Genomic DNA, 27,535 nt, shown 5'->3' with positions numbered 1-27,535 from the left:
GTGCCACGTATCAATATTGAATGTGAAAAATTATGTCTTTATGTTAGTAACGATGTTAACTTTGTGACACGTGTCAGCACGTGTTTTTATTTATTTATTTATTTTTCATTTTTTTATTATTAAAAATAATTGTTGCATGTCAATTTGACGTTGTGCCATGTGACAGAGACAATGTAATGTGATGGTCGCAGTGCCACGTATCAATATTGAATGTGAAAAATCATGTCTTTTTGTTCGGAACAATGTTAATTTTGTGACACATGTTAGCACATGATTTTATTTATTTATTTTTCATTTTTTATTATTAAAAATAATTGTTGCATGTCAATATGACGTTATGTCATGTGACAGAGACAATAGTGTGATGGTCGGTAGTGCCACGTATCAATATTGAATGTGAACATTTTCAATGTAGTTTATATATTTGTTATTTTGTCTCAAATTGATTCAATTTTTTTTAACACCAAATCAATTTAAGTTCATATTCAGATTAAGACAACATTTTACCTTTATATAAATGTCACAATGATATTTCAAACAAGATAAAATTTTTATTTTACATTGAACTTTATTTAAATATTGTTTCAAACATTTATATATCAATAATATACAAACAAATGTTAGAGTTGATTTAAAAATAACAACTTTATAAATTGAATTGTAAAATTTTGAATAAATATATATTATTTTAAATTGTTATAATTTTCTTAAAATTTTATATTTGAATTTATAAAGTTTTTATTTTTAAAACAACTATAACATTTATCTATAAATTATATATATATACATATACACACACACACACATATATATATATATATATATATATATATATATATATATATTATTATATAATTTTAAGACAAAATTTAAATAAAATTCAATGCAAAATATACATTTAAATAAACTTAATTTTGTTAAAAATATCAATTATAATAAAAATACAATTATAAATTTTATATAAAAATAAATTTTTGTATAGGGATGAAATTGATTCAATTTTTAAAAACTTATAATCAAATAGAGATAAAATAACAAATATAAAGACTGCACTGAGATTTTTCACATCCACATCTAATAGTGATACATGACACTGTCAATGTCACATCATATTGTCTTTGTCGCACAATGTCACATTAATATGTGACCATTTTTATATATTTTTTAAAATTATAAAAAATAATAAATAAAAAACTATGTTAATACATGACACATAATTAATACTGTTAGTATATTACTAAGAAAAATAATATAATTATAACAAATTTTTCAAAATAAAAAATCTAATTAAGTTAAATAAAAAGAAATTAACTTGAGATTTCCTTAAAATATTAGGACCGGTGGGATATTTAACCTTTCTTATATCACACTCTCTTTCTTAATTAGGGATATGTAGTAAAAGTATCTATGTAAGAAACATGATAAAAAAAAAAAACTAACCCCACTTTTAATTCAACTTTTAAATAAGAATGGATAAAGAATAATTTAATGTAATTATGCTCATGTGTTTCTCGCGAATTTAATGTTCTTATCTTAAAAACTTTTTCTTATTATTTTAATAACATATTTTGTCTTTTATTGACTTGATATTTAAAACATTAAACAATAGTCCTGAAAGCAGCGTCACATCAAACTATAACAACAAATATATCAATTATTTATTTATTATAATCGCTAATATTATTTTGCCTAATTGCAATTTTATTTTATTTTTCTTACACAGAAAGAAAGCATGCCATAGAAGTGAAACAGGGACGACGAGACCAAGGCAATCAGGTCTCGCCACTTCAGCTTCTAATACGTCGAAAGTTTATCTGTCAGGTGCAATTTATTTATTCATCTATTTATTTATTTTTAATAATAAATAATAAATAATTATAATTATAATAAATAATAATAATAATAATTATTATTATTATTTTTCTGGGCATAGTCTCTACTAGTAGTAGTTTATAATTTTCATCTCACCAAATCCCAATTCCAATTTCTAATTAAAAAAATTTCACAAGCTCAATTAACACCGCAGCTACAATTACCGGTTACTCTTTTATCTTCTTCGTTTAGATCTCACTTTTTCTGAAGAAACAAAGGGGCGATCTAACCGTCTGCGTGGTCGTTTTACTCAACTCTCAGTGGCGTGGCCATGGCTCCTCCGCCGCAGCAGTCTCATCGATCGCCGTCTCCGTCGCAACCGTCAGGGTCAGTTCCCTGATCCATTGTCCCTGCGTCTTCTTTTCTTTCTTTCTAACTTTCTCTTTATTTATTCGAATGCTGCACAAATTTGATTTGGACTCATCTACGGAAGCAACTGCATCGCAATTGCCGTGGTTTGGTTTCAGATAAATACGAAATTTCTTATGCTTTGGTTTTATCTTGCAACAGGCCTTCAAATGTTTGAATGCGCTTTTCGCTTGGTTGTCATTAACATTAGAGATCCAATGCCGTTCGGTTTTGTCCTATTTGGCGTATAATTGTGAAATACACTGTGTCCATGTGTTATTACTTAAGTAGTCGAGTTATGTACACCGAGCTCGATAGCACGCATAGCATAGTTTCTGGCGGATTCATCCACTTCCGTTATCTTTTCATTTCAGAAAGTATTTTATGGAATGGCTAAAGTGGCTAAGTTAACTACATTGAGTTGGTGCATTAGCTCTTTATGCCCTTTTTTTTAACCTGAAACGAGCTATTGGCAATTAATTGTAGACAACTTAGATTAGATACGGTTGCTTAGTTGCTTTTTGTGTTGTTTTCCGTTCGAAATTGAAGTTTCCAGTCAGTAATCTACGTTGAGATTTAATGCAAACCTTTAATGTGTTGATTATTGAGGTGAAATTGTAATATTGGTTGGAACAAACGTGAGAAATTGTATTGAAGTTTTGTCCTTGTTAATATCTGAATTATTTTCTGTTAGGTTGATTATTTTTTGGTTGTGGTGTGATATCTTCACGTCAAGTACTGACCTAATGTTTAATTTAATCAGGAAGAGTGAAGTCTCCGATCTGAAATCACAGCTCCGGCAGCTTGCTGGGAGCCGAGCTCCAGGGGCTGATGATTCCAAGAGGGATCTCTTCAAGAAGGTGATTTCCAACATGACTATTGGTATTGATGTCTCGTCTCTCTTTGGCGAGATGGTAATGTGCTCTGCGACATCAGACATTGTTCTGAAAAAAATGTGCTATTTATACGTTGGGAACTATGCAAAGGTCAATCCTGATCTTGCACTTTTGACTATTAATTTTCTACAAAGAGATTGCAAGGATGAGGATCCAATGATACGGGGTCTAGCATTGAGGAGTTTGTGTTCACTCCGGGTGGCAAATTTGGTGGAATATTTGGTTGGGCCATTAGGGTCTGGGTTGAAGGACAATAATAGTTATGTCAGGATGGTGGCAGTTATTGGGGTTTTGAAACTGTATCATATATCAGCTTCCACCTGTATTGATGCAGATTTTCCAGCAACACTGAAGCATTTGATGCTTAATGATCCTGATACTCAGGTGAGGATTCCATTTGTATGAAAATCTCATTCTCAACCTATGATAAATCATATCTGTTTAAATTTTGTAAAGAATTAAGAGTTTCACTTAGAATCAAGCTAATCTAAATTGTCCAATGATTAATGATTTGCAAGCGAATAGGCTCTTTGTAAACTAAGAAGTTATTATCCTTGATCTTGCTTTGTTTTCTTTCATTCCTTTTCTGTTTTCCAAATGATTGTTAGCTTGAATTATGTTCTTGTCCCCGGATGATGTCTTTGGACATTTAGAAGTAGAAATATCATGTTGGTAAGAGAAACATACACGAAACTTTATTTTATCATTTTTTTTTCAAACCAGTGTTTTGATTGTTTTCTGTTTGAAAACAGTAAATTGCCTTGAGTAATCGCCCTTTAATGAGCAGGTCCTTGAGGTCTCATTTAAATACTTTGTTTGCTCAAGAAGTTAAATTGTCTGATTTTTGGTATAATACTTGTGGTTGTACCCCATTAAAAAAATCATTTCAATTTTGTCTATTTGTTAAAATGCTTTGTTATAATGTCAATGCCTGCAGTTTTGAGCATTGTTATTATTATGTCCATGTATGTGTGTGAATGACGTATTACTTCTTTGTTCTTATTGCTTTTCAATTGTTGTTCACCTATATATATATATCTATCTATATATATATATATATATATATATATATCAGAATGACAAATATTCCTATTTCAAGAAATTAAGACAACAGCAGTCATCAAATAAATTGTACATTACGTATATAGTAATTTTTTCTTGATCAGGTAGTCGCAAATTGTTTGTTTGCTTTACAAGAAATTTGGACCTTAGAGTCATCCACATCAGAGGAAGCAGCCAGGGAGAGAGAAACACTACTTAGCAAGCCAATTGTATATCACCTTTTGAATAGGTAATATTTTCTCAAGTAATTCCTTATTTGTCTGGGAAAGTTGTGGTTCTCAAGTTATCTTACCTTAATGGACAGGACTGTTGCATTCTTTCTATTGGGAAAACCCCAAGTCCCACATTGACTAAAGATAGTACCAAAATATAATATATAAGTGGAGACAATATCTTACGACAAGTTGATTTTGTAGAGTTGAATTAGGCCCAAATCACCTTTCTTCAAGACATTCATCACCTCTTTTTTAAGGTGAAACTAACTTTTATTATTATACAACTGATAAACTGAATCTTTTCAACGACCCTCCTTGGGAATTTCCTTTCAATGAAGTTTTGTCTTTCCATTTCTTGTTGGGAAAAAGGCTCATAGAGCTATCGTATAATCTGCTAGTGTCTTAGTTTCTTTGTCCTTGTGTACATTATATAAATTAAGAATATGTAGTTTGATTGTGGGAGTAAATGTTTGATCAAATAGTATCTTCACAAATGGGAATAAGAATGTTTTATTACCTTACTATATGTGCTTCATGTGGCCTATTAGACTATAAAATGTGTTGATAGTTGTAGCAGCCATATAGAGATAAAGAGAAAGCATCTGTAGTATCTTGCAAAGTACCAATTGTTAGAAAACTTATCAGTTCCTTATTTTTTCACCTGCAGAATTAAGGAATTCAGTGAATGGGCACAATGTCTTGTGCTGGAATTGGTGAGCAAGTACATTCCGGCAGATAGCAGTGAAATATTTGATATGATGAATCTCCTTGAAGATAGACTCCAGCATGCAAATGGTGCTGTTGTCTTGGCAACTGTTAAATTATTTCTACAGTTGACTTTGTCTATGGCTGATGTTCATCAGCAGGTACGCATTGATTTTTGCATGTCTGTGTGTCAAAACATCTCATTTAATCTCCTTGTTTTTCATAACGACATTTTCTTATACATGTTATTTTTTTCTGACAATTCTTTGGTCTGAATTCTATCTGCTTTATATCTAGTATTGACTGTACTTTAACTACTATTTGACTGAATGACTCACAGAATACATATATTTGATATTTAGGTTTTTTAGCTGCAAGATTAGGCTTATGTAATTCATGTACGGACAGCTATAATTGTGTTGAGTGTGAGTCATTAATGTAAACTTGGGGATGCAATGGGTCAAGTGTTATAACTAAGTTATATGTGAGTTCTTGAATACATTAAATGTTTTTTTAAGTATTGTACAGTCTATTATACATTAAATGTTTTTTTAAGTATTGTACAGCTTTTTATTTTACAAGCTGGGGTTTGTGCTAGGATTTCACCTAAATTAAAAGCTCAGCCTCAAGCTTAGGTTTCATCTGTGTTTGTATATGTTATGGCCAATCTCAGCTTGGCTTGATTACATACTTTGATTTTATCTTAGTTATTTTGACTTTATCATGCCAGCTTTGACTGCTTATCTGTGATTTCTGTTGCTAATTCTTCTTTTTTAGGTATATGAGCGTATCAAAGCCCCTCTCTTGACTCAAGTGAGCTCAGGAAGTCCAGAACAATCTTATGCGGTTTTAAGTCACCTGCATCTTTTGGTCATGCGTGCACCTTATATATTTTCCTCGGACTATAAACACTTCTATTGCCAGTACAATGAGCCATCATATGTTAAAAAGTTGAAGCTTGAAATGCTGACTGCAGTGGCGAATGAAAGCAACACCTATGAGATAGGTAAGTAACACCAAATTGCTACAGAGAGAAAGGGTTAGGAAGAGGGATTAATTGATATATGATGATTGTATATGATGTCTATTCCTTGGTCTGAGGCTTCCCTTCTAATTACTTATTCATGAATTTCTTGGATCTCGTTTCAGTGACAGAACTATGTGAATATGCTGCAAATGTTGACATTCCCATTGCAAGGGAATCAATTCGAGCTGTTGGGAAGATAGCGTTGCAGCAGTATGATGTCAATGCTATTGTTGACCGACTTCTCCAGTTTCTTGAGATGGAAAAGGACTATGTTACTTCTGAAGCTTTGGTAAACATTACAAGTGCCTGCTAGATACCCTGTAACTTGTGTCTAGTAGTATCACATTGTTTCATATTATTAAGCAAACATGTGTGTAAAGTATGGCATTTTGATTTGCCTTAGTTATAGTAGGGTACACTGATGCAAGTTTTGAAAGTTCATCTATACAGGTGCTTGTGAAAGATCTGTTAAGAAAATATCCACAATGGAGTCAGGATTGTATTGCTGTTGTTGGAAATATCAGTAGCAAAAATGTCCAAGAACCCAAGGCTAAGGCAGCTCTTATATGGATGTTGGGAGAATATTCTCAGGACATGCACGATGCTCCATATGTCTTGGAGAGTTTAGTGGAAAATTGGGATGAGGAGCATTCCGCTGAGGTAGTACTTTTTATGCTTTACAACCTTACAGTTTCCACATTTGAGATTTAGATTTCCTATTGAATGCCATGTTATGCCCGACCCAACAACAGGGGGCAGTTTAATCATAGTCATAGATTTAGTTCTCTGCCATGTTGTACTTGTATTCTTTGATGGAAGAATTCAACCTTTTTTATTCAGCATATCAAGCTTTGACATTTTAGCAATCTGGACCAAAATAAAAGAAATAAAATGTATGCAAATGAGACCGAAATTTGCAGATCTTGAAATCCCAAAAACATAGAGGACCAAAATTGTGGATCGAGAATTGGAAGGAACCAAAATTGCAGTTTAGCCTAAATTTAGCTATTGGATTTTTTATTAAACGGTCTTGGTTGAGTGGGTTTAACGAAAACCTTAGATTGTGACTAACTTTGAGTTGTTTAATCTGTCTCGCTTTGTGCTGAACCAGCCTAAGCTGCAGTTCTTGTGTCCTGCCATTTTTATGCAAATGGCCTAGCACAAACATTAGTAATTGTACTTCTGAAACTTGAGAATCTCCCCTACAATATTTTCTCCTAGCCTTGGCAGAAACAATATAGTACAAATCACTAACTATTGTTGGGTTTGGATTGGGGGAGTTCCTAATTTGATTGTCATATAATCATCTTTGTAATAATGATAAAAGCATGATATCCCTCCCCTGGCAGTATGGAATCACAAAACCATAGTTTACCAAAGAAATGTAAGAAGTTATTTAGCATTATGTCTTGTGAGTATTGCCATGAATGGAGTATTAGCTTGTATTTTTGTTTACTTAATTATATTTTAAACAACTGCTGTCTCATCTCATGATGCAGGTTCGCTTACATCTTCTTACTGCAGTTATGAAGTGTTTCTTTAAGCGACCACCTGAAACTAAAAAAGCATTAGGTGCTGCATTGGCTGCTGGACTTGCTGATTTTCACCAGGTTTGAAATTTTGTAACTGGTTTCTACTGAGTTGTCAAAACAATGAATTGATTCGATTGCAGTGGTGTATTAACTAAACCTTTTGTGGATTGCAGGATGTTCATGATAGGGCCTTATTTTATTACAGGCTTCTGCAATACAATGTATCCGTAGCAGAAAGTGTGGTTAACCCGCCAAAGCAAGCTGTTTCAGTTTTTGCTGATACCCAGAGCAGTGAAATCAAAGACCGCATATTTGATGAATTTAACAGTCTGTCGGTTGTGTATCAAAAGGTAGCCAAACTATTCTCCTCCCAGAGGTTTTAATGAAATAATTTGTTTTGTTTGGACTAATTTTAGGTACTTACTCCATTTCTAAATTTAATAAAATATGTTGCTATTATAAACAAATTTAAAGATAAAAAATGTGGAGAAAATAATAAATAATTCACGTTACCATTTAAAGTGTGCTTTTTGTTTCTTGAATTCTTCCCTGTAAAATGTGTCTATCTTCTTAATGTCACCTGCGATATTCTAAATAATATGCTGTAATAGTTGTTTCAATTAGAATTTATTTTTACATTTTAAAAATATAAAATATTGTGCGGCCAAACTTTGTTACACAACACGTTGAAGATTGCACCTTCTTCTGTGATAGGTTAATTAAACACCTGTCTAATATTAATATTACTTGAAAGCTGAAACATGTTTGTATTAGTGTGATCCTTATGTATTTTTAAATTTGTCAAACTAACAGTGGCGAATTCATGCAGCCTTCGTATATGTTCACTGATAAGGAACATCGAGGGACATTTGAGTTTGCAGATGAACTTGGAAATCTATCTATTACTGCAGAATCTGGAGAGTCTGTTGTTCCAGCTCAGAGAGTGGAAGCAAATGACAAAGATCTGCTTCTAAGTACTTCAGAAAAAGATGAAGGAAGAGAACCTGGTAGCAATGGTTCTGCCTACAATGCTCCTTCCTATAATGGTTCATCTGCGCCTTCTGCAACTTCACAACCACTTGCAGATTTGGCATTTCCAAGTACTGGCTTATCAGGTCAAGCACCGGCTTCTAGCTTGGCAATCGATGATCTGCTTGGTTTAGATTTTGCAGTTGGGACTGCAGCCACGCCTCCACCTCCTTCATTGAACCTAAACCCAAAAGCTGTACTGGATCCTGGCACATTTCAGCAGAAATGGCGTCAACTGCCAATATCTACATCAGAGGTTTGTTTTTAAATTATATCAGTTTCACTAATGCGATAACTTGTACTTCATTCCAACGAACTCATGCAATAAGAAAGTTTTTCAATGTCAGCCAATGAAATGTTGGCACTAATTTAATGAATATGACATCTTATAAATTGTTAAGCTTATTAAAGGATTTAAGGATGTATAGCACCAAATAATAGAATGATTGTGTAGAAATTTAATAGACATTTTTTCATTGATAATTCAACAGAAATTCAAAATTGAATTACAGAAATGTTCTAGTACGTACTCTATTTTTGGCCTCCCCAACCAACAAAAAATGTCAAGCATTTTTATGTTGTACAGGAATATTCTCTAAGTCCTCAGGGAATCGCATCCTTGATAACTCCCAATGCACTCCTGCGGCACATGCAAAGCCATTCAATACACTGCATTGCATCCGGTGGTCAGTCTCCCAACTTTAAGTTCTTTTTCTTTGCTCAGAAAGCAGAAGCAGCGTCAATCTATCTTGTAGAGTGTATAATCAACACATCATCAGCCAAGTCACAGATTAAAGTAAAAGCTGATGATCAAAGTTCATCCCAGGCATTCTCAACATTATTCCAATCAGCCTTGACAAAATTTGGTTTACCCTGAAACTTTATGTTGCACCCTTCAGACAAAGTATGCATGCAATAGGCCGTGACGAAATTTTGGAATCCTGGATTGAATATATAAGGAAGTGGAGGATATCGGCTCCATAACGACCCCAAAAAGTTTTGTGAAAGGTAATCATATCTGTGTATAACAGACGAAAATGCCTGGGGGATTCCATTGGCTAAAAGATTTTGTAGTTGTTTGTATTCCAGTCAACACGATGATCCATCGTATATTCAGTTGTAGAAAACCTAGTCTGGGTTGTAAGTTTGTAGAGTTTTTTATTTTATGCTGATTTTCTGACGTTTATTTAAGTGTTCATTGTGTTCCAGGTCATTATTGGCATTGATTGACTAGTGGTTAATTTCGGTGCTGGGCTGGTACTGAAATGTGAATCTGGATCCTTTATCAGTTGATTGCTCAATACACAATTGATACTCGATGCCTCTACTGACGTTACTTGCTACTTTGCATGATGATTTTTTAATAGGTTAAATATGTTTTTTTATCTCTTAACTTAGTGAAAATTAGAATTAGTTTATCTTCAAAATTTTGTCTCAATCTAGTCTACAAATTTTATAAATGCATGAATTTAGTTTTTTTAACCAGATTTTGATAAATTTATTTAGCATTTCAAATGTTTGATAACTTTTAAATTGTTTACATTGTTTGACATATTTCTACTTTAATATTAGTAGACAAACATGTATTTGAAATCGTTAAAATAATTTAACAAAATTTGGTTATAAAGATTGAATTCACGTACTTTTAAATATGTAGGATTAAATTAGTCTAAAATTTTAAAGATAAATTAATTTCAATTTTAATATTAAAAACAATTTTTTTTTTAGTTTACTATAGACACCACTAAGGTTAAGTATTTAATGACACAATGTTTTACTTTTATTTTTTGTTAGTGTTAGTATTAGTGATCGTGATATTTTTTGTATGCACATGTTTCACCTTAAATGGAGTATACTTGATGTGTGATAAATAAAAATAATTTTTTTTATCTTGTAGATATTAAATTTTACCCTATTAGATTAATATAAAAATGAAGAATCATGCAGCATACTGAAAACAATGTTTGAACTGAAGCAGGTGCACCCAAAAACAAGGATTCTGTTGAATATTATCAGATTCTGAATCAAGTGATTTCTAGTAACATTTGGTATATCTGTATGTATACTGATTATTGAAAGAGAGATGCATTTTTGTTAACCAATTAATTGTAGGATGAAATATCCTACTGCTTCAAAGTGCAGAAGATAATTAACTTTGGTGCATTCTCTGTTCAATGTTTTTCTCATATTATAAATTATAATGCAGTCTATAAAATGAGTTTCTCTTTATCACTGTCCCAATTATACATTTTTAATATTTTATTGTCTTTTAGAATATTTCACATCATATGTTTTTATATTAAAAGAATTCTTTGAACTCTCTAATTAACATATATTTACGTTTAGTTATATTTGATCTTCTTAGTCACCTATCTATTTTACTTCATCCTTCTTTTATCTCTAAATTGAAGTTTTGTATATTTTTAGAATAATTGTTTATCTGTTCTCTTTACGAAAAATAAAAGTTAATCGTTAGCAAAAAAATTATATCACCATTTAAATAATTTATTATAGATACAAAGAAAATGATAAATTCAATATATTCATTTAATTTATAAATTTTAAGTATATTCCGATACAAAAGTAATTTAAAAGAAACAAAATTTCAAAATAATGTCTTCCGGTAGAAAAAAAATTTATTTTATTTAATTATATAAAATGAATATTTATTATTTACAATAAGTAAAATACTACTTCAATATTATTCTTCAAATTATTCAAACTGTCTGGTTAATGAAAATTTTCACATCCCTTCTCATAACGAGAGAAATTCATTTAACATTTTTATATCAACAAAGCAACAAGTAATAATAGATGCTTTCTCTATGCCAGTTATTTTTTTAAAATCAAATAATGAATATAACACATTTTATTGTATTTACTATTAAAATTTCGTTTAATTGGTATGTGAAGGGGCTTTGAAATACTCTTTCAATAGAAACAACTTTTCTTATTGCCTTGTCCGTTTTTGTGAAGGCTATTACTTTCTGTATCTGACTTTTTTTTTTCCTGCATCCCATAACCGCTATGATTTCCAAATTATTTTTTATTAAAATTACAATAAAATTTCTTATATTTTCTTATTTTTAACAAGAATAAAATGTATATATTAAAATTTTCTTATTTTTAATAAGAATAAAATAGAGATATTAAAATTTTATGGAAGTGCAGGAATAGAAAAGGGAGGTACAGAAAAAGAGCCTTTTGCGAATTTAATGTATAGACTGTACAGTCATATAAAGGGAGGAAATAACTTCATTGGTGGAATATATGTCAAGAAATACAGGAAATGAAAAAGGATGATGAAGATAAAATTAATTAAAATTAAAATTAGGAAATACATTTGAATTTTTAAAATTAAAAGCTTAATTGATTTATGATTTTATTTAAGATAAAAGATATAATCATAAAAAATATAATATTTAAAAGTTCAGATATGTTTCTAAATCTAAAAAGCACAGTAATCTATATACACTTTTTCCTACAAAAGTATTATTTTTTAATTTCCCACAAAAAGTTACTTCATTAGAATAAGTCCCTAAAAAATCTAGTTATCTTAATTTTAATATTTAATACCTTAAATGAATTAATTATTATTTTTCAGTTGATTGAAACCATAATGACTCTGATTGATCAGATTAATTTTTAATCACAAGGAGACATAAATTTTTCTAAGTGGGGCATCTTACACAAGAATGATTTCTCTGGGATGCGTAGAAGGATTTAACAGAGGTGCAACATTTTATAGCGATTAACATTATCTTGAATTAAAACGATATGCAATGACAGATACAATCACAGAAAGACAATGAAACGAGGGCTACGAGCAAGAGCAAGCTGATTTATAATTTGCGAGCACGTCAACTAAGGCTTTAAAAACCTATCAAACCAATCAGATGATTCCTTCACTTGCAATCTTGTTAATTGGTGTCCAACTCCATCTTCTGCAATAAACTGCATGTAAAAGCTACCGATCATAAACTTGGATAGAAAAAAGAAGCCAATTATTAACACCCACCGATACATAATTAAAACTTCTCTATTTTCTTTCCTCCGAAAACATGTTTCCAAACACCCCCACTGAGTTCTCATTCCCACATTCTTAGTATCAGAACCAAGCCTCGTTCTTCTTATACTTCTACAAATGTCTTAACTGTCTCTCATTCATTTTAGAATAAGCTCTCCAAAATGTACTTTTTATATTTTGAAAAGACTATTTGAAAATAATTGGAAATGATAAAAAAACTTGTGGTTTGCAGGAAGTAAGTGCCTATAATTTATTCCAACAAGGTGTGTTACATATATCATGTATGTTCCCATACTCAGAATTATTTAATCCTGCAGAATGACTAAAATAAAATATGTAAAAGATGTCAATTTTACCATGCAAGTAAGTTTTTGCAAATTAAGTTGGAAGTAAATCAATATTCTTACTTTTTATCTTCTATATGAGAGATTTTTAATAAAACTGCGGTTTAAATTAGAAAATTGCATGTTGCACTCAATTGTCAAACTTATTCATAATAAACTGATATGGGAAGACAACATTAGAATGTATAATTTTCTCATCGAAGTGACCAACTAACTCTAGTTCATACCTTTAAATTATTTAAGCACTGAAACTCTTTGTATGCCTGACTTGCCTTAGAGATTGGAACTTCGAAACCTCCAATGGGACACCGAGGATCTTCGGCACCTAGAGTTCCCAAAACCAAAACAAATGCTTCAATTACAATTTAGTTTAAAATTATTCACAATGACTAAATGATCGAAATAACTAAATTGACTAAAAAATAAGAAATGATGCAGAGATATGTTATTTCCATACATACACACTAAAGAAGCAAATACATGAAGTTGTATACGAATAAGGTAGCCCCAAATGAAAATGATAAATGTTTTACCATTAAGAATAAGTAATGGACGAGGTGCTATAGCCAGAATTGAATACGGTGAATCGAATTCGGAAGCTAAACCCGGAGCAATTCGGTCCCATACCTGATCAGAAATAAAAAAAATTGTGATTAGTATATAGTATCCTCTGCAAACAGATTAAAATAACAGTAACAAAGCTCTAGATAGAAATTATGTCCGGTGGGTGAATAACTAGCTACAATGGGATACGTATCATGGTACCAAACACTGTCAATCATGTGTGTTGTTAAAGCAATACATAGCAATTCATTTGCAGACAGAATCAGAGTTGATTTCATAAAAATTTGGCTTACCTTCTCCACTACTTCTTTGTCAATAACATCTTTACCCAAATCATCACAAGCCGCTGCATCCAATTACCCAAAACATTAGAGGATGTCCATACAAAAGTACCTTCAAAATATATTTCAGCCATACACTGTTAATTTGCTTTAATGATTTAGTACCCCAATTGGATACTACTAATATATTTCTCCTTCTAGGTCTTACCCAAACACCGTTCTCACGTTGACATGAAATTTTATCGGATGTCCGCAATGAGACCACTGGGTAATTTAATCCATAGACACTCTATTTTAAATAACCAACTGTAAACGATCTCATCAATTTTAAGAATTTATTAGCTGTCGCATACGAAATAATGCAACATGTGCTCCATACATAAATTGGCCCGTACATTATTGGTTTCTCATGAATAATAACTTCAATGTTATATTAAAATGAAATACAAGAAGTAGTAACTAAATCAAAGATAGAAAACATTATTTCAAAAACTCATTTAACATTATCTTACTCTCAAAAACATGCTTTATACTATCAACTCGAGCCTTCCATTTATCATTGTCTATGGCCCATCGAAATCCCTGCAACATATAGTTCACAAGTTTTCGAATCGTTGCTTTAGAAACACATTTGTCTAAATAAAAGCTTTATTCAATCATTCAGTGTCACCTGAACACCAATCAGAGGAACGACCACAGCATAGCGAGTATCAGCAAATGCAGCAAACCACGCATGCATTCCTGCATCAAAGAATTATACAAATGATGAATCATATTGAACATGCCGTCTAACATATTCCATTCAACATCTCTCAACCAACCTCCAAGTGATATTCCGGTGATTCCTATTCTAGAAGAGTCTATATCCTCTCTTTGTGTTAGATAATCGGCCAATTTAATCAAGTCCCAGACCTGCCAAAACATGGAAGAATATACACCATTTCTGAGCCGATTAAATCATAAGCTCAAACTGCCACAATCACATTTGAAACAAATCATTTGGAACGTAAAGTGCGTTGTAATTGGAAGTCCCACTTCAGTTTTATGAAAACAAATTAAATACTTTAAACTACGTTGACTATATCTAAAGATTTAAAGACATTCAATACTAAGTCCCAACTTGTGGATAGACCAACAACGCGACGCAGAATGATGGTATCACAGTCACAGACAAATATAACTTAAATTGATTCAACTGAAAAGAGAAAAAGGGTCACCAAAAAATACTAACAAAAGCCCAGACCAAAAGAATTATATAAAGAGGAACAAAATCTGTGACTTTTTGGATACTCTTGACTACAAGCTCTAATAGGTTGGATGGTTGTTGGGGTCCAATTTCGTCGGTCCTTAAGATACTTTGATTACTTTTGTTTTCATTCTTGAGCATAATTTTTACATTCCATGAAAAGACTAACACAAAAAAAAAAATTCAATCAAGTGATTATTCCATCCATTAATTATATTCCAGAAAAGGAATGATCCAAAAACTTTCAATGACATTCTTAACTAAATGGTGATGTTGCATGATAAATAATAAGGTAATAGTTTATTTTAATTTAATCACAAACTAATAAGTATAACACAATAATTATCCAATCTCAAACTAACCAATTCGGCACAATAATTTTAATAATGTTATTCTAACAGTGTATAATTATAAAAGTCAATAATAAATTACCGTGTCATATATGAATGGCATCGTTTGACCGGTTTTCCACGCATCAACAAGTGCCTGTGTATTTTTTTTTTTTTTTGGTAGGGTAGGTTGCAGCCAAAACAAGTAAAAGAAAATCTTGTCAGTTTTGAATTTTATATAGATGTCTAATTTTTAACTTTCCAAGCGATCTTAGGTAAATACGTCAACAAAAATAGAGTTCATTTCTCTCTATAAGGAAACAAAACACAACACATAAAACAATATCTTTCTAGAAATATTAGTTCTCCTAAATCTTAATCATTATTCTTCAAGGAAAATTATATGTCCAGAATCACTGAAATACGAATTCCATTTGATGCGGTAATCCTACTATTATGTTTCGAATTCATATAAAAAGTTATTTGAATTGATTTACAAACCAAATTCTATTTGTAACTTCAAATTCTTTTTTATGAAATTTACTTTATTGCCATCACTTTGAATGTAAAAGAGATAAGAGCAGCATAGTTAAATATTTTAAACTGAATTACAATCACATCCAACAAAATTAGAGTTACAGAAAACCTAAAATCAAATTGATTTCAAAAGCAAATCAATCCCTAAAAATTTGTTGTTTCAAACAAAGCATTTAAATGTTAAAGTAGGGGTCATGCTATAACTTTTCCCCAAATAAAATTGCGTTATTCATCAGGAGTTCAGAGCCTAAAAGTAAGGCACAGCAATGCAAAGCAAAGCAAGCATTTGCAAGAATCAATCAAACACGTACATCTCGATAGGTGGTTGTGCACGTGGCACGTTCTCCATGGTAACGAGAATCCACCGAAATTGCTATATATCCCCGCGAAGCATACGCCTAAAGCACAGAGAAGAACACCAGCAACCGAAGCCAGAAAAAAAATCCGCGATTACAATAAATTTATAAAACATGAGCACAGTACAAATGCAAATGAAAAATAAACGGTGGAATGGAAGGAATAGAGAAGACGCAGTAGCAACCTTAAGCAATGGGCGCATGATCTCTTTGTATTTGTTCGTACTGTGAAGAAAAACAACGGCAGGTCTTTTTTTCTGCTTATCACTTTCCTTCAGTTTCAAAATCAACACCGGCAACCGTCCTTGCTTTCCTTCCTGAGATAAAAAAATCAACGAGTTTATCTTTCAAGCACAAAATCAAATCAGAATAACAAAAATACCGATTCAAAATTCATCTCCGGAGAATCGAATTATTCATCACCTACCTCTATATTCAAGTAGAAATTCTCCTCCTGAAGCAACTCTTCAAGGTTCTCTATATCAGCCTTCGGACACGATTCCATTATCTCAATCTATAATTTCCACGCGATTGAACCAGTCAATTAAGTAGACATTGAAAATAAACAAAATAAATAACAAGCACAAGACGCTAAATGTCAATAATGACAATACCTCTTCCTTCGTCGGTGGAGAGTTTTGATGCAAAGGACTCGCCACTGGCTTCGCATGTTCGACCGTTAACGGAACTGAAGCATCATCATATACAAGAACAAGTTTCAGTTAAACGAATCGTTGCGCAATACATAGCGAGATTGTGAAAGCTAACGAGTGAAATTTGATTGCTATACCTTCATCTTGTCGTCTACTACGAAGGACTTGAAGGAACTTCGATCGAAGCTTTCTCTGAGCTTCACCAGTGACTTCTTTTTCCGCCATTTTTGTTTGTGATCTAATGTGAGAGTGAGAGTGAGCGATGGTTCTACTTCGCCATGTGAGATGCGTTGCTCGCTTATAAATACCTGTCTTTGGCAGTTGGGTTGAAATTATTATTGAATATTGTAGACACGTGTGGCTCAACAGAATTCGCACGTGCCGCGTTGGTAGCGGACTCGCAGCAGGTGCTACTTTCATCATTTTCCTCTCTTGCTTTCCAGCTGCTACGGTGGCAACTGGCAAGTACAATCTTTCTCATTTCCTTATCCTTATGCATTTTGCCATTTTTTTTAAAGGAAAATTTAAAGGGACGCTTCTCAAAGGGTAATGTTATAAATTAAAATATTCATTTAATTGAATGCTTAAGACTCACGTTAATTATGTTGAATGCGTGTAGTTAAGAATAAAATTGATTTTGATCATGAAAAATACATCATTTATCAATTTACGACAAGTTGGCGTGTGAAGAGGAAACAACTACTTTTTTGTCCGATATATATGACAGGATGCAGAGAAATGAAGAAGACAAATCAATTGTGAAATTAAAGTGCAGAGAGACGAAGTTTCAGTTCATGACTTATTCTAGTGTACTTATCAAAGTTTTTGGATACTTATTCTCATAGTAATGATACTATGAGCATATTCCTTCGTCTACATGAAATATTTCTTGTTCTTTTTATAATTATAAATACTTATTGCTTTAAAAATAGTTTGTTAAGTGATTATTTTGTTGGTATTATTTAAGAATAAATATTGGAGAAACTTATTACTAATAATAAACTCATGTAAGAAACTATAACACCAACTTTAACACGAAGATTATGTGTTTATAACTTTTTTTATTTGTTAACTCATTTAAATTCCTAATAACTCTTTCTCGTGTTTTCTTTAACATATTTTTTCCAAGTTTTGTTTCAGACATTTTTTTTGTGAAAGATTAATATCATTTTTGCATATTAGCGTTGCTTTGATAGTATACTATAATAAACCTATTAATCATTATGTTACTAATAAGAGACTCAATTCATTAAATTCAATAAACATATTTTTTTCCTAACATTTTTTCTCTTAAATTGATATATGCTCGTAGTGAATTAGATTAATAGTTTGATCTTTACAATCATTTCTTAAGAAATTACTATGTTTGTATCTTTTATGTAGAATTGGATTTTTTTGACAATTTAATTGTTGAATTATTGTTAAAAAAATTGCACTGATCTTTAATTTCTTCAATTGTAGCTCTTAAAAAACTTTTCTCAACCATTTTGACAAGCACAAGTTGTATTTGCAAAAAACTCAACTTCAATATTTAATAAAGTAAAATGAGTTACTTTTTAGAATACAAAAATAAGTTTGCTTGAAATATAAAGTAACAAGGTCTTCTTCGTATCAATCAGATCACTTGTATAATCATTATTTGTAAATCATATACTTTACACTTCTTATAATATACTCCAAAGTTACAAATTCTTTGTACGTATCGAGGAATTGCGTTTACGACCAACAAAAATAAATTAATAGAATTTTTTATATGCATGGTAATAAAACTAACTATGTTTAGCCTATATGTATATGCATGGTAATAAAACTAACTATGTTTAGCCTATATGTAGTAAGATGCATTAGACTGCTTGAATCATGTACTGTCAACCTTATTCTTATTGTATATTTAAAGAGTTTTGTATTACATTTAATTATCCCGTCTCCTTAAATAAATTTTCGTTAATTTTATTAAACATTTCTTTTATCTGATCAAATTATGACACAATTAACTTGGTTCTAGATAAGAGTATTTTTTTTTTAATCTCTCTTGAAGGCATTTATGGCTGTCCTTGACATAGTTATCATTAACTTATTCTTCATAAGGACATCATTAACTTGACCAATACATCTTCAACTAATGTAGATACAAACATTCTCGACTAACCTTAACCATTTCATCTTTAACTCGGTATAAGTTAAACTAATTTTCAACATTAGTTGAAACATTTGTTAGTTGGTTTTGATTAAAACAACCAAACTTGGCCATAATTTTTTTTTTTTTGGTTAAGAATTTTCTTGACTGACCTCAACTAATTCTTTTTTCGACTAACTTTGAGTTTGTTTTTTCTGATTTGCCTCAATCAAGTCATCTTTCGTTAAGTCAAGATTGATGCATCTTTCATTTAGTTTGATTTAACTCATAATCTTTATAATATTTTCTTTACATAAATCTTTTGGATTTGTGTGTCTTTTATAGCCTTAATCTATTTTGTTATCTTATTACTTTAATGAAATTAAAAATTCTCCATAAATAATTTATTTTATAAATTGTTTATCTTATTTGTGTGGATCACATGAATTTAATTTTTAGTCAATAAAATTTTCAAAGTGCTTGATTAGTTTACTATTATGAGTATAAAATTTTATTTATTTATTTTACAGAATATAGATTTTCACTAAAACTTCCAATTCTTTCTTATTCTTGAAAATCACGTATCAGAAAAATAATATCTTAAAGTAAAAGTGTACTCAAATAAGAGTATACTAATAAAGAAAGTATACAATATACCATAAAATTTAATCATAAATTAATCTAAATTTAACGTATTTCGATTGAATACTTACCGTACAATTCTTTTGACAATCCAATTAACATTCAAGAAAGACACACAACTAGCAAACTCTCTTTTATATTTAGGATTTATTTGTTTTCAATAATAAATTTGAGGAAGAGTAAGTAAAGGGACGTGAGAGGATATAAAAGAAAAAAGTGAAGTTATTTGTTTTAAAAGATGAAAAGGTGAGACCGAAGGTAAAGTTTAAGAATAATGTGATGAATGTAATAAATATGAAATAATATTTTAATTGATAAAGATTTAGATTATAATTTACCACAATGATTAATATTAGTATAAAATAAAATAATTATTATTAGTTTTAGTATTATTATTATTATTAATTGTATTATTAATATTATTATATTATTAATATTATTATATTATTAATGTTATTATCATTATTATTATTTATATAATTAATATTACCATAATTATTATTATTAATTATCTTCAAAGTTTAATAATAATAATAATAATTATTATTATTATTATTATTATTAAATTTTTAAAATATTTTTAATTATTAAATTTTACGTGTCAAATTTAAGTAACAACTTTTTTATAATTAAAGAATTTTTTGTATAAGTATAGAACATGGGATAGGAAAATAAAAAATTAATTCATACAGTTTCACCCATCTTTGATCAACAATGCAGATTTGCAATGACACAGACTCCAGAATACAAATCTTAGGAATGCAAGGACTTTTCTGATTGGCAAATGTTGATACATGCATTTTCTTGTTAAAAATCATATGAGGGTAAGATGGAATTTAAAAATGAGATGTGATGGACATTTAAGTAAAAGCACACTTGCACTAAGAGTTTAAAAGAAAAAACAAATTTATGAGTATTTAAATAAATACATGTGTGTTTAGTTATTTTTCCTTTCTCATTCCATCTTTCATGCAAAGATAAGAATATTCTATTTTTCCTTGTCTATTTGTCCAATCGTCTCTGATCTTTAAAAATTAACAAGTTTTATTCACTAAAGAATTAATTGAGTTGATAACTCTTAAATTAACTATTCATTTTTGTACTTATTTTTATTATTTATCTTTTTACTTTATGTGAAATTTTGATGAATACATATTTGAGAATCAATATATCATTCCTTCCTTAAAAGTTTGACATACTAACACCTCAAACATACATTTGACATAATGTATACTTAAATGACTCTTGTTACTGGTGATTTGCATGAATCTATTTTTCTATCTCCGATGCTCGTTGCGCGTTGCCTTAAACATCTCGTCGTAAATAACTTTTACATCATTATCATAGATAAATCACTAGCATTGTTCCAACCAAGTTAAATTTACCCAAACATGTATAAATGAAGTAATTGTACAAGCAATAAAAACATATATACTCACCTCCTGAGAAGGCACAACATGCTAAACAACTTTTAATTAGAACCTAGGTTTTGAAATTAATTTTTTTAATTTTCAATTTATTAAAAAAAATACAAATTAAATTTTGAATTTTTGTATTAAAAAGCTAGCGTAGTGGCTTTTAAAAAAGATTATTACTGAAGACGTAAAAAATAAAAATAATTAACTTCATTAATTTTTGTTCATTTGTATACGACGATAAATAATTTTTTGAAAGTTGAGAAAAAAAAATTATAAAGCATATCAGAAATCCAAATTTTTGAAATTGCGTATATGTTCATATTTTTTTTTTGAAAAATAATAAAATTAAATATACATAGTTTTTAAAATTTTATTGTAAACAATTTTTATTTATGTTGTAAGTAACTTTTTAATTGAAAAATATTAAGTTTAAAATATGGTCAAATCAAAATAAAATAAATTTCAAAAACCGTCATTTAAAAGAATAAAATTGAAAAAATAATTATTTTAATTTAAAACTTTTCTTTAAAAGATAAAATTGGATAAATAAATTTTTGAAAGTTGAGAAAAACAAAATTTATAAAGCATTTCAGAAATCCAAATTTTTGAAATTGCGTATGTGTTCATATTTTTTAAGAAAAATAATAAAATTAAATATACATAGTTTTTATAATTTTATTGTAAATAATTTTTATTTATGTTGTAAGTAATTTTTTAATTAAAAAATATTAAGTTAAAAATATGGTCAAATCAAAATAAAATAAATTTAAAAAAACCGTCATTAGAAAGAATAAAATTGAAAAAAATAATTATTTTAATTTAAAATTTTTCTTTAAAAGATAAAATTGAGAAATAAACATAAACATCAGAAGAGGGAATCACTTTTTTTATTTTATTATATATATATATATATATATATATATATATATATATATATATATATATATATATATATATATATATATATATATATATAATTAAAACAACATACATGTTACTGAAATTTTAAAAATTAAGCTGAGAATATTTTATAAATAAAATATGTCATAAAAATATATAAATTTTTATGGTAGTTTTGTAATAATAAAATATGAAACTAAATTTAGTTTTCGTACTTTTATAATAATAAAGTTAATATTTAATTTGTGGATTAAAAATGTATTTAACACTTTTAAAAGATAAAGTTCCCTACTAGACATGATTTATTTTACTAAATATAAATATAATGAAGAATGTGGTTTAAGCATATGATTTACCCTATAGAAAAAAAGTAACTTTTGTTCAAAAAATAGTAATTTTAAACAATAGTACAAAACCATTTTTTTCTCAAATCAATTAAAACCGCATATCAAATGTGGGGGAATTGAGCTCTCAAAAGGCAAATATTTTTAACTATTTTTCAAATAAATTATATTTTTTATTATTATAAATTTTGATATCTTAATATTTTAGAAATCAAAATTTATAAATAATTTCTCATGTCTCCGGTTTTTTCCCATTAAGTCTATTAATATATCAGTGCTACTGCTCACTCTTCAACACATCCATTGGGATAAGCACAGTGAAGCACCACACTGAGAATCATAAAAAAAGCAAAGTGCGAGCATGATAGTGAAAATCAGAGGAAGCAAAGAAGAATGGAACGTAGAAGCAAAACTAATGTGAAGCTGCTAAAGCTAGAGAAAAAAATGTGTAAAAGAGTAACACGTGTCCTACAGGCAACACGTGTTACTTTTTTTATAATTTAAAAAATGTCCAAGTCAGAAATTTAAACACTTATGTTAATGATATGACACATTTCCCTTTACGAGGTACATGTGACATCTTGGGATACTGAAAATAAGGAAACATAGACTCTCTGCTGTTTACGTGTCTCTCCATTTTTGTTCTATGTTTCTTTAATATCCCAAATGCAAAATGCAGCTTTACTCTATTTTAAATATGCACAGCGAGTGTTCAGCAGCTAACATTGAAGTTGAGAGTGCCTCATTTCCACTCTGCCATACATCTTTTTTCCATCACTAGAGAAAACCATGATTCCTTCATTTATTTATCTTTTTATTTTTTTCAATTTCAACCACTCTTTTCTGTGCCTCTTCTTCTCTATCTCACATTCTGAAAAAAGGTCACACTATGGGACCATTACTATTAAATTTTTCGAAAAGGTTAACCACCACATGCACCTCACTCTCTCTACCACTGTACCAACATAAAATTACAAACTTTTCATTATGAATTTATCCTAAGAGTTGGTGAAACCATTTTTTGTTCTTTTAGTAGTTTTATCTTATCGAAACAGAAATACAATAACACAAGTGGTTGATAGAAAAAGGTGTTAACCAGAGTTGGATTGCACTAGCCATTTGTGGCTACATGCTAGAGCTTATAGAGTTGCTATGTCATAATTTTCTTTTCAGTTTTCATTGCAATTCGGCGCCCACTATAATATTCATACAGGCTTTGTTTGGCTTCTTCACCTGCATGAGTTTCGGCTTCAATTTCCAACTCGTAGCCATCTTTTACGGAAAACGAATACAATCATGTTTGCAGTTACACCGTATTCTCCGGCGACTATGCCGGTTGACGTCATTCCTCCGCCGTTCCCGCAACCAGCAGCACCCGCATTCCAATCCTCGCCGTCACCATCGATGTTTCTGACGCCTCCAGCCCCAACCTCGCCGTCGCCGGAAACATTACTCGTCCAAGGTCTGCCGCCACCGCCATCTTCAGTTACACCTATTCCTCTGACGGTGCCGGTGTTGCCGTCTCCGTCGCCGGAATCTTTCACACCGCCATTTCCACCATTCGCAGTTTCGCAATCGCCTCCGGCTCCGATCACCGCATCCCAGCCACTTCCGTTTCCATATGCCACAGCGCCTTCAACGACGTCGTTTCCGCCATTTGCAGTCGCACCATCACCTCCGTCTCCGACAGCCGATTTTCCACCTGCATTGCCAGATATGCCTCTGACACCCGAGGCGGCGGCGGTGACGACATCGAGTTTTCCTCCACCGCCTTTACCTCCTTCGTTCACGAGGGAACCAACCTTGGCAACGCCGTGGAGCCCCGCCTTGCCGTTATCGGCGCCGCAAGAAGTGAATTTGCCGGTGGCTGTGAATTTTCAGAAGACCTCAACATTCCACGTGGCAAGTGGGCTCATTGTTGGGCTAGTAATTGGGGCAATCGTTTTGGTGTTTGGTTTTAGCATTGGATTACTTCTATGCAGGAATAGGAAGAAAAACAAACAGAAGAATCTATGCACGGGTCGCACTAAGGAATCACCACCCTCCATTGAATCCAAGGGTTAGAAAATCTTATCCCTTTTTGTTTGTTCGTTAAATTGGGATAAATCTCATGACAAAAGTTAACATCAGTTTGTTAAGTACTTTCTGCCACTTAATCCAATCAAAATTTCATTTTAATAACTCATACTAACTTGTAATTCAAATTTTTATTGTATATTTAGCGATATGAAACTGCAATAATAACATACGAATAGCTAATTTTTCCCCTAAATGTAAAGGCTTAGTTTAGTAGTTTACATGATCCTTTCTATTATATAAAAAGGTGATGGATAATAGAGTTCAATTCAATGCATTTCATGGTTTGGATCAGGATCTCATGTTATTCGAGTGCCATCAAATCCAACGCTGCCACCGAATCTCACATCAGGTTCTTTTAAGTCAGTGTCTGTGAAAACAATTCCAAATCATGCTCCAAGGGCAGCCTTCAGTCCCGGGAATGGTAGTTTCAGGTATGATGAAATATTAGCGGCCACTAATTGTTTCTCTGAGTCCAATCTTCTTGGAGAAGGTGGCTTTGGCTATGTGTACAAAGGAGTTCTTCCATGTGGAAAGCAAATTGCAGTTAAGCAACTAAAATTAGGTAGCCAACAAGGAGAGAGAGAATTCCAAGCTGAGGTTGAGACAATTAGCCGAGTGCATCATAAGCATCTTGTTGAATTGGTTGGCTACTGCGTTGCTGGGGCAGAGAGAATGCTTGTTTATGAGTTTGTTCCAAATAACACATTGGAATTTCACTTGCATGGTAAGTCTGTAATTTACGGTAACCCACCGGAAATTTTTCTGCTCTGTTGTTGTGGAACTGGTGGTTTCTCGTGAAAAGTTTCCTTTTTAAGTATCGTTGCTTTGTCCTGTCTAGATGAACAGGTTTTTTCAATGGTTCCATACTACAGTTGCATGATCCTGAAGATGACATAAAATTGTATTGCAGGGGAGGGGAGTATCTTCTTAGGATGGACAACGAGAATTAAAATTGCCGTCGGATCTGCAAAAGGGCTGGCATATCTACATGAAGATTGTGAGAATTCTTCACTTTTGAGTTAGAATCTGATTCAGGATTTTGCTGTTAACATATATCATTCCTTGATTTTACATACTTAAATCTTATATAAGGATCCTGTGCTTATGACTATAGGAAATGATAATTGGTTACAGGTAATCCAGCAATTATTCACCGTGATATTAAAGCATCTAATATTCTTCTTGATTTTAAGTTTGAACCCAAGGTGAGTCTAATTTTGTTCCTTGATTATTAATGATAATGTTAGTATTAATTTTATACGGATTTTATATTTCCAAATGACTTCCAAATTTTGTTCCCAGTGCATCATACAACACATGAAGTGTACCTACGTTAATAACTGATGATCTAAGACCTATCTTTCTCAATTACTCTAGAGACATTTATGCTGAGCTTCTGTTTGTATTAGGTTTCTGACTTTGGCCTGGCGAAAGTCTTGCCAAACAACGATAGTCATATTAGTCACCTCACCACCCGAGTGATGGGAACCTTTGGGTAAGGACTCTCTCCATCTTATTGCACGTATCATAGTGAATTACTTAACATTAACCTCATCGTTTTCTTGAAATAGAAAGAGCTGTGAAATCCTTAAAATACTGAAGTAAACATTGAATTTTTTCTCTCCTATTAAGTCAGCATCACAAAGTAAACATTGGTCATTTTAGCTCTTCAGTAAATAAGCAGCGCCCTCTCTTACAAGTAACAGATAAAAAGGGTTGAAAAAAAATGTTTCTATACAGCGATCATGTGTTGCATTTGCATATGTCAAGATCAGCTTTTTGGCAACTATATATAGAACTTCAAAGCCAAAAGTTTCGTTGCAGATATGTGGCTCCGGAGTATGCATCAAGTGGTAAATTGACAGATAAATCAGACGTATATTCCTACGGCGTAATGCTTTTAGAACTTATAACCGGACGTCCACCGATCACTGCAGCAGGATCCAGGAATGAGAGCTTGGTTGACTGGGTGAGTTGACTGAGTTCTCTCCAACAATGTCTATAGATATAGTATATGTTTTTCCAACTCAAAGTAATAGTAAATTTGAAGGACGATTTTCTTTTGATCTTGACCCTCGGAGTATTAAAATGACCTTGCGAATATGTTTGTGTATTGACACTGTAGGCTAGGCCATTGCTTGCTCGAGCACTCCAAGAAGATAGTTTCGACAACCTTGTTGATCCAAGGTTGCAGAAAAATTACGAAGCTGATGAGATGGTTAGAATGATTACATGTGCAGCTGCTTGTGTGCGCCATTCATCCAGGCTTCGACCTCGTATGAGCCAAGTAATCATCTGTTCATTGTGTCTAGATTTCCTTTGTTGAAATTCTCTCTAGCTGTGATAATCATGGTCTGTTTTTAGTGTAAGTACATATGAGCCTCTGATCACTAAGTTCACAATTTGTAACAGATAGTTGGAGCCTTAGAAGGAGTAGTTTCTCTTACTGATCTTGTTGGAGATGTTACACCGGAGAATACCCCAGAACGCAACTGGTCAAATTATTTAGATTATGGTGACAACCAATACCAGTATGAGTTAAGAAGTTTCAATTTGGCACTACCAGCTCAGAAATACAGCTCTAGTGGGTACAGTGAAACCACTAGTGCTTGTGGCCTTTACTCATCAGGCTCAAGTAGTGAGGCTCACGGATCATTCCGAGAAATATTGTAAAAGAGGTTAAACATGGAGAATTGTATTGTGAACTTAGAATTCAGAACTATGGTAATTATGTTCTACTCAAGATGAAAATCTCGTACACAGTCCAGACTAGAGTAAGACGTTCAAATTCTTAATTGGTTTTCAAATTTTTTGGCAACTTTTTATTCAAAAAATTCCTCAACTTAGTGGGTTAGAGATTTCAAAACGTAATTAAAGATGATCTACATAGAATGTTGTGGATTAGCGGTTAGAAAATGAATAACCAAATTCACAAATAATAATAAAAATATGAATAATATAATAATAATAATAATATTAAGACATATTTATGAATTAGAGAATATTAATGAGA

General features: G+C 31.3%; 3 protein-coding genes across 4 annotated transcripts; 2 read left to right on the top strand and 1 right to left on the bottom strand.

The window, feature by feature from the left end:
• The first annotated feature begins 1,966 nt into the window (after positions 1–1,966).
• On the top strand, positions 1,967–10,013 carry LOC114163141 (adaptin family protein). Of its 2 annotated transcripts, none has more exons than XM_028047259.2 (11): positions 1,967–2,199; positions 2,984–3,500; positions 4,283–4,407; positions 5,061–5,259; positions 5,876–6,104; positions 6,248–6,414; positions 6,576–6,785; positions 7,625–7,735; positions 7,831–8,007; positions 8,487–8,942; positions 9,273–10,013. In XM_028047259.2, exons 1-11 carry the CDS (start codon positions 2,144–2,146, stop codon positions 9,561–9,563), a joined length of 2,538 nt encoding a protein of 845 aa, XP_027903060.1. In that variant the 5' UTR covers positions 1,967–2,143; the 3' UTR covers positions 9,564–10,013. The 2 variants fall into 2 exon arrangements, with proteins under 2 accessions (XP_027903060.1, XP_085523016.1); XM_085666890.1 differs by lacking the exon at positions 1,967–2,199 and adding an exon at positions 2,629–2,644.
• A 2,358-nt stretch (positions 10,014–12,371) lies between these two features.
• Positions 12,372–17,485, bottom strand: LOC114196058 (uncharacterized). The gene is made up of 13 exons (XM_028086559.2): positions 17,161–17,485; positions 16,985–17,058; positions 16,798–16,884; positions 16,556–16,687; positions 16,326–16,412; positions 15,581–15,634; positions 14,724–14,814; positions 14,573–14,643; positions 14,415–14,484; positions 13,915–13,967; positions 13,591–13,684; positions 13,285–13,382; positions 12,372–12,640 (listed from the first exon to the last, which is right to left on the bottom strand). Exons 1-13 carry the CDS (start codon positions 17,444–17,446, stop codon positions 12,551–12,553), a joined length of 1,287 nt encoding a protein of 428 aa, XP_027942360.1. The 5' UTR covers positions 17,447–17,485; the 3' UTR covers positions 12,372–12,550.
• Positions 17,486–23,460: 5,975 nt separating this feature from the next.
• LOC114162291 (proline-rich receptor-like protein kinase PERK15) lies at positions 23,461–27,289 on the top strand. Its single transcript, XM_028046124.2, has 8 exons — positions 23,461–24,502; positions 24,815–25,246; positions 25,433–25,519; positions 25,657–25,727; positions 25,932–26,017; positions 26,347–26,491; positions 26,648–26,809; positions 26,935–27,289. Exons 1-8 carry the CDS (start codon positions 23,740–23,742, stop codon positions 27,193–27,195), a joined length of 2,007 nt encoding a protein of 668 aa, XP_027901925.1. The 5' UTR covers positions 23,461–23,739; the 3' UTR covers positions 27,196–27,289.
• The last annotated feature ends 246 nt before the right edge of the window (positions 27,290–27,535 follow it).

This window comes from Vigna unguiculata, chromosome 9 (assembly GCF_037176805.1).
Source record: "Vigna unguiculata cultivar grain cowpea cultivar isolate G323 ecotype 2 chromosome 9, ASM3717680v1, whole genome shotgun sequence".
Classification (NCBI taxonomy): domain Eukaryota; kingdom Viridiplantae; phylum Streptophyta; class Magnoliopsida; order Fabales; family Fabaceae; genus Vigna; species Vigna unguiculata.
The sequence above is the reverse complement of the archived record's forward strand: the minus strand, read 5'-3'. Positions and strand labels throughout refer to the sequence as shown.